Consider the following 10921-nt stretch of genomic DNA (forward strand, 5'->3'; position numbering starts at 1 on the left):
GGGCGAAAGCCCAGCCACCAGGCGCTCGCTCACGGGCCCCAACCCCAGGCCTGGCTACAGGGTGGGACCTCGGTAACCCTCCGGGCCAGGTACTCCGTCTCTTCGATTGTACATCCATGAAAGATCCTCTGATCCGTTCTTTGTCTCACCCTTCACCTTAGACCAATTTGTCATGGGAAACCCTACCAGGAGCACAAAGTGCCCCAGACAACATAGCTCCTAGGATCATTAGGGCACTCAACAGGGGCGGATTAAGGACTGAAGAACATCCGGGGCTTAACACACACACACACACACACACACACACACACGCATGCACGTGCGTGCGCACACACACACACACGTGACACGCACTAGTCAACATCATATATATGTCTTGTACCACATAATTTTTAATCTGAAGCTACATATTAAGCATATTCAGGGCAGAGTATTGTTCCTGTTAGTGTTTAGTGTGAGATGATAGTAAATATTCCCTTTCTTTCTCCATCAACTTTACCTGATAGTAAGCTAACTTTAGGCAAACCAGCAGCACAACAAATATTTTCAAATAAGACTCACAAACCTGAGTCAACACCAGTCTCATCAAAGCTGGGGTTCTGTCATCCTTTTTGTCTAAAAAACGTCCTTATGTCCATCTTCACTCATGCGTTTCAGGCAAGACTGCAGAAGAAGCTGGCTGCTGAAGGGCTTCTTCTTCAGTGGTGGAGGCTCAGGCAGGTTGTATACAAACTACTGCCAGCTGCGCCCTCTCTGTTGGACTTTGGTACTGCATGTTACTTCCGCGTTTGAGATCCGGGGCTTTTCACTAAACATCCAGGTCTTCAGCCCATGTAGCCGGACCTAACGCCGCCCCTGGCACTCAAACTCCTCCACCACAATAAGGTGACGGTTCAAGGAGGAGGATATCAAAACGGTAATGCTGAATCACAGGAAAATGCAGCTTCTTAGAACTCCTTATTACAATTCTGTTCAACATAAAGATGTAGAGCTAATTATTTTTTGTTACCACTTACTTGTTTTAGCTGTGAAATTATGTGTGCCAAATGCACTGTGGGTTTATTTATACTTTCAAACTTTGATCTGATCTTAATAATTCAATAAACATCTGTTATTAGTGTGTGTTGGTTTATCCAGTGGGCCTATCCTGCAGCATCTAGTTGACAAGGTAAACACTCTTCATTATCTGCAGCCTGTCTGTTATGAGCTAAGCTCTTTAGGGGTTTACTCCAGCCACGAGTTATTGATACAGTCTGATGATCATGACACAATAGGTGAGGTTTAAATGGGAATGTTTGTACATTGAGCAGCTAATAACTTTTGGTTCAACTTGATATATTTTTTTTAACCTCTTATCAACCTCACTAGCTACTCACGTTGCTCTAGATTAGAAAACATTTCGAGTCCACCATGGCATTTCTCATGAATCAAATGCTGAGTAGTAAGTTGAAGAGTTTTTCCGGAGGAGGTGAAGATTCCAGAAATGCGGGAGCGGATGGGAAGGCAACGGCTGAGTCCAAAGGCATGTCCAGGGAGGAGTTTGAGGAATACCAAAAGCAACTGGTGGAGGAAAAGTGAGTAAGCAATGATGCCTCGCATTACATGTTAATAGCTGGGCTAAATAATAATGACTGTGACAGCAAAAAGTAATTAAGGTTTTATGTGTAATGTAATATTATTGGATGGCTGTAAAATGTGTATTTTATGTTCATTAATGTTGTAAAATACAGAAAATCTGTTAATTCCATGCATCTATACTTTTATAATGTTGTCCACATTTGCTTTTATTCCTCTGATATGATGCTTTGTGAAATGTGGCATTCCTCTGAGCAAGGGATGCATAAAAGATAAATGCAATAACAGGCATTTGGTTTGTTTATGTCTGAATTAGACTGACTTAACGCATGAAGCTGTTGTGACATCAACGGATGTGAGCCAGGTTTACAGGAAGGTTTACAGAACCAGGTTAAGCTTGTGTCCAATAACGCGTCAGGCCAGAAGCCACCATTAAACACGTCTCCTAGCCAGAGCGCTTTAAAACAATAATTATTTAATCATCTTACAATGTCATCTAAGGCTGAAGTCTCCATTATCTACAATTAGGTAAAGGTTTTACTGCTAATGAGAAAATGTGACCTTATGTAGACTTTCCTACTTTGTCTGGTGAATTTAAGTCAGTCAGTAAAATACAATAAATAAATACATTTAAAAAGTTCTTTTTGAGTGAGTGAGTCTGCAACTGATTGGCGGTTAGACTTAGGTGAATGAATAAACTTGCAGGTTGTTCAATAACTCCACTGTAGACCATTGGTTAAAAATGCTGACTCTGAAAATTCTAATTCAAAAGGGTGGTCCACCTTCACATATAAGGCTCTGACTTTATGATGAATAGATTTGGTTATTTAAGGCTTTGCACCATCACGTTGATGTATCTGGTGGTCAGTTCAATGCACCAAATGTGCTCTAAACACAAAGAGGCTGAGTCTGTTCATCAAACAATACTAAAACAATCTGCACGTTTTAGAAATGTCTCTGGGCTGTCTGATACTGAGGTGAGGTAAGGTAAGGTAAGGTAAGGTAAGGTAAGGCAAGGCAGAACTTATGCCCAACTTTTTTTCTTTCACAGTAAGGCAGCAGAGGCGAACGAGGTAATAGAGTACAGTCCTGGCCAAGACACCAACTTACTGAGTGCTTGTGCCAAGCTTCAGCTCTCATGGAAGCTAATCTTATTAGAGCAGGGTTAAAGTAGACCACCCTTAAATAGACACAAGTCAAATCTCCCAACACGGAAACTACCGTATAACACTTATAATGACATTATTGCAGGTAGACTGAAAGAACTGGGCTAATAACACAAATGACGTCAGTTCAAAGTCGCTAAAGAGGTCAGTGTGAATTCAGGAGGTCAGCTTAAATCAGTTTATGATGCTCCGCATCGATTATAGTGATACTCGTAGGTTAAGCTGCACTTCCCACTGATACGGTGTCCCAATTTTTAAAAAAGTAACATTATTTTTTGTAATGATGAGCTCAAAAAGTAAATATTCTCACGTCAGATCCGCTTTTTGTCCTGTGAAGTGATCAGAATTTATGTCAGAGTGCTAAAAACAAACCTTACAGTTTTCCTCTCACAGATGGAGCATTACAGCTACAGCTGTGATGCCCCACCTGATATAAAAATTAAATAATTGCTTTTGGTTTATTTTTCATCCTCGTGGACACACTGAGAAGAAAATGAAAGAAAGGAGGAAGAAGAGAAAGAAGAGGGGAGAGAAAAGAATCATTAAGAGGAACAAGAATACATTTTTCCCCCAACAGAAAGAGGAATTAGGCTGCAGTCGCTCACACCAGGGTGGATCCAGCTCAGATCTCGCTGGTCTGAGACCTCAGGGTGCCCAGACCCTGGCCTGACAGAGCTCAAGGGCCCAGATCCCATCAGCTAGAATCTAGCTGATGGGATCTGTCTAGCTGCTAGACAGAGGCACCACCCACCGGCAAGGGAAGTGTCAGGGAAAGGATAGACCTAATGTTCCGGGGTGCCAAGACACAACCTGACAGATAAACAGACACATACATAAACAACCACATACTCTCACAACACCCACTCAACCTCCTCATACACACACCACACCCTCTGGTCCAGGTACTGCTGCCCAGATAATGCAACCAGTCCCAGACCCAGGAGATGGGTGGTTTTGTTTTATGGGGCAATGATGACCAGACAACCCCGCTCAACGCAGGGTAAAGCAAACCACCACCCAGACCTCTACCAGACGGCCAGCTCCCACACAGCCTCCACTCCTGGGTAGCAAACAGCGAACAGAGATGTAAGAATATCCCAATGTCATGGTCTGGGGAAGGCGCTTAACCCAGGACAGGCAGAATCACAACACAACTCACGGGTTTTAAACAAAATGATGAAAGTTTATTTATATAACGAGAACATAAGGCGCACTGGAAATTCCAGCGGTGGTTGGGAGAACGGAGCGCAGCGTCTGAGGAGGGGGAGAGCAGATAAAGGTGAGTCCTGAGAGGTGCAGAGAAAAGACTTACAGGGAATTTGGTAGGTGGAGGTATAGGGAAGGGCAGATCTAGAGTCGGGGTGTGTCCAGGTGAGTAGGTCCAGGTTCAGGTCCAAGAGAGGGAGCGTGTGGAGAGCAGGTGAGTGGAGGAGAACACCAGAGCGCTGAGTCTGGAAGGTTTATGTAGAAGGTGAGTATCCAGGTGAGTGACAGAATCCAGAGATGTTTCTGCACCAGTGATGATCCAAAATCCTGAGGCAGTCGAGAGCAACACAAAATTACAAAAATCAATAAATCCCAAAAGTCACAAGAGTCACAAAAACACTAGATCACTGGAAGGCTGGAAAACTACCAAGTTGTAGTAATCATCCCGCGTCAAGGTGTGTTCTCCCACTCCTTAAGTAGCTGGTAACGCTGATTGTTAATCTGCCACAGCTGGAAGCCTCCCTCTCCTGAAACACAACTCAAAGCTGGAATGTTTGAGAGAAGTACTCACCCCGAGTCATGACAGTACCCCCCCCCCCCCCCCCCAACGGATGCCTCCTGGCGTCCCGGCAGATGCCGCCTCAAAGTCCCTGATAAGGGACGGATCCTCAATAAAGGGACGCGGAACCCAGGAGCGTTCCTCAGGATCGTACCCCTCCCAGTCAATGAGAAACTGGGTGCCCCGGCCACGAGGTCGGAGTCCAAAATCCGGCGGACAGAATAAACAAGACCCCCCCTTGTAGAACCTTGCCGGTGGAGGAGGAGCAGGTGTGGGGCAGAGATGACTCGTGGTCACTGGTTTCACCAAGGATACGTGGAACACTGGGTAGACCTTGAGTGAGTGAGGAAGGTCCAGCCGGACTGTGGAGGGAGTGGGGATATCCAGGATCTTGACAGGACCCAGAAACCTGGGTGACAGATTGCGGTTGGTTGCTTTCAGGGGGTTATCCTTAGAGGAAAGCCAGACCTCCTGACCAGGAACGTAATCTGGAGCTGGACGCCGCCGGTGATCAGCCAACCGCTTGTTGTTTTCAGCAGTTCCGTCCAAGGCCGCCCGGGTGGAGGCCCAAGCCCGTTTGGCCCCCCGAAGGATCTGTGGAAAGGGCTGGAGACTGTGGAGGGAACAGGGAAGGTTGATAACCCAAGAAGGACTCAAAAGGGGACTGACCTGTTGCGGTAGAGACATGGGAATTGTGTGCGTATTCGATCCAAGCGAGGTGTGAACTCCAAGACGATGGATGAGCGGAACATAAACAACATAACATTGCCCCGAGTTCTTGATTCATCTGCTCGCATTGGCCATTTGTCTGAGGATGGTGTCCAGATGTTAGAGCGACTCGAGCCCCCAGAGCCTCTGCGAACTCTCTCCAGACTCTGGAAATAAACTGGGGTCCTCGATCCGACAAAATCTCCTCCGGGATACCGTACAAATGGAAAACATGTTTGATCAGTAGTCTGGCTGTGACTGTAGATGAAGGGAGAGACTTTAAGGGAATGAGATGGCAGGCTTTAGAGAATCTGTCTACAATGGTAAGTATGGTGTTAAACCCCTGAGAATTCGGCAGACCACATACAAAATCCAGAGCCACATGAGACCATGGTCGAGAGGGGATCGGTAGTGGGTTCAGAAGTCCTGCTTGAGCCTGGTGGCCTCCCTTCTGCTGAGCACAAATGTGACAACCAGAAATATAGTTGTTGATATCCCTGTACATGGAAGGCCACCAGAACGTACGTCTGATGAGTGCTATTTTTCGTCCAACTTCGGGATGGAGTGAAAATCTGCCGGTATGTGCCCAATGAATAACCTTGCCTCTCACCGCCTGCGGAACCTAAAGTCTGCCAGGGGATCCCCTACCTGGACCTGGATCGGTTCTCTGGGCCTCCAACACCTGGTCTCGGATTTCCCATGTTACTCCTCCCACCACACACGCAGGGGGCAGGATCGTGGAGAGTTCAGTCTCTTGGTCAGGAGCGTATTGCCTCGAGAGAGCATCTGGCTTGGTGTTCTTGGATCCGGGTCGGTATATCTGAAAATTAAAGCGAGAAAAGAAAAGGGGCCACCTGTATTGTCGTGGGTTGAGTCTTTTAGCCTCTCTGAGGTAGACCAGATTTTTATGATTAGTCCAGATGATGAAGGGGATCTCAGCACCCCAGATAAAAGTTAATTTATATAACGAGAACATAAGGTGCACTGGAAATTCCAGCGGTGGTTGGGAGAACGGAGCGCAGCGTCTGAGGAAGGGGAGAGCAGATAAAGGTGAGTCCTGAGAGGTAAGTCTTAACTGGTAAGGTGCAGAGAAAAGACTTACAGGTAATTTGGTTGGTGGAGGTATATGGAAGGGCAGATCTAGAGTCGGGTGTGTCCAGGTGAGTAGATCCAGGAGAGGGAGCGTGTGGAGAGCAGGTGAGCGGAGCGGATGGAGGAGAACACCAGAGCGCTGAGTCCGGAAGGTTTATGTAGAAGGTGAGTATCCAGGTGAGTAACAGAATCCAGAGATGTTTCTGCACCAGTGATGATCCAAAATCCTGAGGCAGTCGAGAGCAACACAAAATTACAAAAATCAATAAATCCCAAAAGTCACAAAAACACTAGATCACTGGAAGGCTGGAAAACTACCAAGTTGTAGTAATCATCCCGCGTCAAGGTGTGTTCTCCCACTCCTTAAGTAGCTGGTAACGCTGATTGTTAATCTGCCACAGCTGGAAGCCTCCCTCTCCTGAAACACAACTCAAAGCTGGAATGTTTGAGAGGAGTACTCACCCCGAGTCATGACACCCAAGGCTCCCTTGGCTGCTCCAATGTGCTGGTGATCGGTAAATACATTTCTGCTGATCGCTCATTTTTCTAAGTATTTCTTCATAATAAAGCATCATGAAAACAAAAAGCTGGCTCCTTTGTAATTGTATTGGGTTTTAAATATTAACAGTTCCAAATCAGTTGTTTGGAGGATCATCGAGAATGATAGAGGGGATTTTAAAGCAAGCCAATAAGGAAATAAATTCTAAAATATTCTATTTAATTTTAAAATAATTTTTCATACGTGTTACCACTCATCAGTTTGTGCAAAATCTGCAACAACTTCTGAAAAATGTTGGGAAGTAATGAGTTAATGGACATCACATAATACAGTTTTTCTCAATTGCTAAAACACATTTCACAAACGTTTCCTCCGTGATCCCCACAAACACAACACTCTTTTCTAACACTACATAAACACAACCACACCTTCTCACTTCAAAACTCAAACTTGCACCGAAAGAGCAGCTTGAAGCTTTCAAAAATGTAAACACCATACACATCATTACACACTACAGCAAAACAATTGAAAACACAATGCTCAATTTGTGAGAAGGTTCTTTGTTTCATAACTGCCAATTTGCCCATTTTTAGAAACTTTACAGTTACGGATCTTCTTAGATCTCTGCAGAGGATTAGGCATTTAGATTTGTGAGTTTCATATGAAGAGTATAAATCTATAGAAAATTCTGCATGTACACTACTAAAACACAACTCAATGCAAAAACAGAATCTATTGCACAGAACAGTACTCTTGGAAACATGAGCAGGCTGTGAAATTTTTTTAATTTACTTTATTCACAACACACACAAACACACACACACACACACGCACCACAATCACTGTGCGGCATCATGTCGCTGAGCTGCATCGGGCCACATCACCTCATCCACATCGCAAGCTATATTGTCTCTTGCCAGGCACTGCGGGAAAAACGCCCTGGAATGGCGAATCCATCCTTGTAAGGCCTCCACTGGGATGTCACCACAGGCCAGCTCCATTGCCCTTAGGAGGTCCTCTCTAGTGTATGGTTGTCTGTCATACACCTTCCATCTCCACGATGAGAAGAACTCCTCTATAGGGTTCAGGAAAGGGGAGTAGGTTGGCAGACAGACGTTTAAAAAGTGGTCACTGTTGGTGGTGAACCACTCTCTGATTTGGTTTGTTCTGTGGAAGCGGACATTGTCCCAAATTTTCACAAAAATGTGATGTGCGGGCCCAGGATGGTGTTGTTGGCGGTCCAGGAGGATGTCTTTCAGCTCCTCTAGGAAGGTGAGGAGATGTGATCACAGCATTAGCAACAAGTGTCTTCAATTTTGAGTCGGTGTGTGTAATGAATGACGACAGGTGTGTTCACTGTGTTCAATTAGTGCTGACTGTGGCAAGCATTTGGCATCACATGAGCTTTCATTTGAGAATATGAGCAGAGTTCTTTTGCAACTTGTGTTTTAGCAAGGAAAAATGTGTTTAGATTTATGAGAACGGAGGATTGTGTTTTGTGTATTGTGTCTTCATGTGAAATGTGTTTATGATGTTGGAAAATGATGGCTAGATATAGTAAATGTGTTTAGACAACTGGTCATTTGGTTTAGAGGATTGGCTTTTGTGTTTTAGCAATTGAGAAAAACTGTAACAATGATGATGATGATGATGATGATGATAATAATAATAATAATAATAATAATAACAACATGATATCAGTGCAATGCAATGTCTTTTGGTGTGTGGGATCTTGTTTGCTTTGCTTTTCCAAAATTATATTACCCTGTTATTTTTTTAACACTCCACAATGAATTAATCTAAATAATTATTATTTTTCACTAAATAGATATCTTTAAAGCCAGAAAACCTGCAACCACTTAGAAGTAGGAATTAATTTTTCACATTATCACTGTGACATCTGTTCAGTAAATCCAGTTATTTGCATATTTGTTTTCTCCACAGTCACAGCGTCCTCCTCAGGCCAATATGAAAATAACTGCAAAAGCTCTGTTAAATTTGTATTTCCCTTTGTTGCTTTCAGAATAAAATGAAAAATGATAAAAGCACATATTATGATCTGTATCATAACAACAGAGAGGGTGGTGCACAGAAGACAGAGACAGAAGAACCAATCAATGTGTTTGGCTGATAAGATTAACAAGATAATGTTATAGAATAATCTAATTGAGTCTACTGAGCCGTATCTGGTGTGAATCGCCTTTCCTTGTTAACATCATTGTAACATGGTAATGCTGCTGCTGATGAGATACTGATCTCCAAAAAAGGCTTTACTCCAAGCCACCTGGTTTGTCTGCCCTTTAACCTTTTAATTCACCATCCTTATGCTGCAACACGTCTATTTTACATGACTCTGGGGAAAAAGCTGATGGCAGGTGTGCAAATCTAAAGGTCACCTTGAGAAGTGAAAAAAACATTTTTTGGAGGGGTTTGGGGTGTCTCGAGTTACCGGTCAGTCCATGTTCCAGCCCTCACCTATGGACACGAGCTTTGGGTAGTGATCAAAAGAATGAGATGGCAGACACAAGCGGCCAAAATCATTGAATTTCTCCACAGGGTGTCTGGGCTCTCCCTTAGAGATAGGGTGAGAAGCTTGGTTATCTAGGAGGAGCTCGGAGTAGATCTGCTCCTCCTCCACATGGAGAGGGGCCAGTTGAGGTGGCCTCGGGCATCTGGTTACGATGCCTCCATAGTGAGGTTTTCTGGGCACGTCCAACTGAGAGGAGGCCTAAAGGAAGACCTGGGACACTCTGGAGGGACTGTGTCTGTGGCCAGGGAACACCTTGGGATTCCCCTGGAGGAGCTGGCCCAAGTGGCTGGGGAGATGGAAGTCTTAGGCTACTGCCCCTGTGACCCAACCCCGAATAAGCGGAAGAGAATGCATAGATGGGTGGATGGAGGGGTTTTTGGGATGTGTGCACAAACACACACACTCAGTGGGCCTCATAGTTTCCATAATTTATTGTCTTACTACTTTCTGTGTTTCTCTAGGATCCAGCGAGACAAGGACTTTGCCACAAAGAAGGCTGAGAGGGCAAATCTAAGAATCGCACTCAGAGATAAATATCGTCTGCCAGATGTGAGAAAACTTTCATCTCTATTTGTCCAAAAAACATACGTTTTCACAAACGGAGAAAAGGTGGTCTAAGTTTGACGAAGCAACAACTCTACTTGTTACGACCCTTTGGGCTGATCTAGGGATGAAGGAAAGGGTAGCATACTTTTTATTTTATTTTATAAAATGTCATTTGAATATTTAAATTAGAGCAGGATTTGGCAGAGGTGCACACATTTCTGCATGTGGATGACTCTACATTAGAATTTAGCAATATAGCTAAAGGTCAGTGGATTGTCTGAGATTTTGAGTAATAAAAAGCATAAACCAGATTTCCTTTTCATCAATCACATATAACGCAGTTGTAGAGCTGGTTTGAATGCACAGAAACATGTATTCTCAAAAGCCTTCTTAAAAATCACATATAAACCTGCTGTTTCTTTGAATTATGGAAGACAAGAACCACGACAAATGCCATGCAGAAAGAGTAATCTATTTGAATTACAAAATAATTGCTGCCAAAGTAATAACACTAAATTGCACTTTTCTTACACAAGTTATATTAAAAAAAATATCATCAGTTGGTTAAATTCAATTGGTTACTTTTTTTGCCAACAATTAATATAACAAGTGCACAAATAACCATCTCCAGATCCTAATTTTCCTTTCTGCTTTTACAACACTTTATCTTTATTTCTGAACAGAGTGCTCAAGACAGTGCAGCAGTTCAGATGGCTGGTGATGACGTTGACCTGCCGGAGGAGTTGGCAAAAATGGTGGATGAAGATGAGGAGGAGGAGGAAGAGACAAACAACTCATTCATCAATAAGCTTCATAGCATGGATCTGGACACACTGAAAACCAAGGCTCAGAGCACAATGACAGAGTTTAAACAGACGGCAGAGGACAAGTGTTCACTTATGTGATACAGAAATTTACACTGACGTCCAGATAAACATATTTTATTTTGACTTTTCACAGTCATCAATTTTTTTCTCCTATTTGTTTTAGAAACACTTTTGAATGCTTGGTATAATTTCTAATCATTTATTTTATTTTTA

The 10921-nt window shown here is 43.6% G+C and overlaps 1 protein-coding gene across 1 annotated transcript; it reads left to right on the plus strand.

Annotated features, from left to right (window-relative positions):
- The first annotated feature begins 1247 nt into the window (after positions 1-1247).
- cplx4c (complexin 4c) lies at positions 1248-10921 on the plus strand. The gene is made up of 3 exons (XM_015956353.3): positions 1248-1574; positions 9797-9884; positions 10565-10921. The coding sequence occupies exons 1-3, from the start codon at positions 1411-1413 to the stop codon at positions 10784-10786; spliced, it is 474 nt and encodes a 157-aa protein (XP_015811839.1). The 5' UTR covers positions 1248-1410; the 3' UTR covers positions 10787-10921.

Source organism: Nothobranchius furzeri, chromosome 11 (assembly GCF_043380555.1).
Source record: "Nothobranchius furzeri strain GRZ-AD chromosome 11, NfurGRZ-RIMD1, whole genome shotgun sequence".
NCBI classification, from domain to species: Eukaryota; Metazoa; Chordata; class Actinopteri; order Cyprinodontiformes; family Nothobranchiidae; genus Nothobranchius; species Nothobranchius furzeri.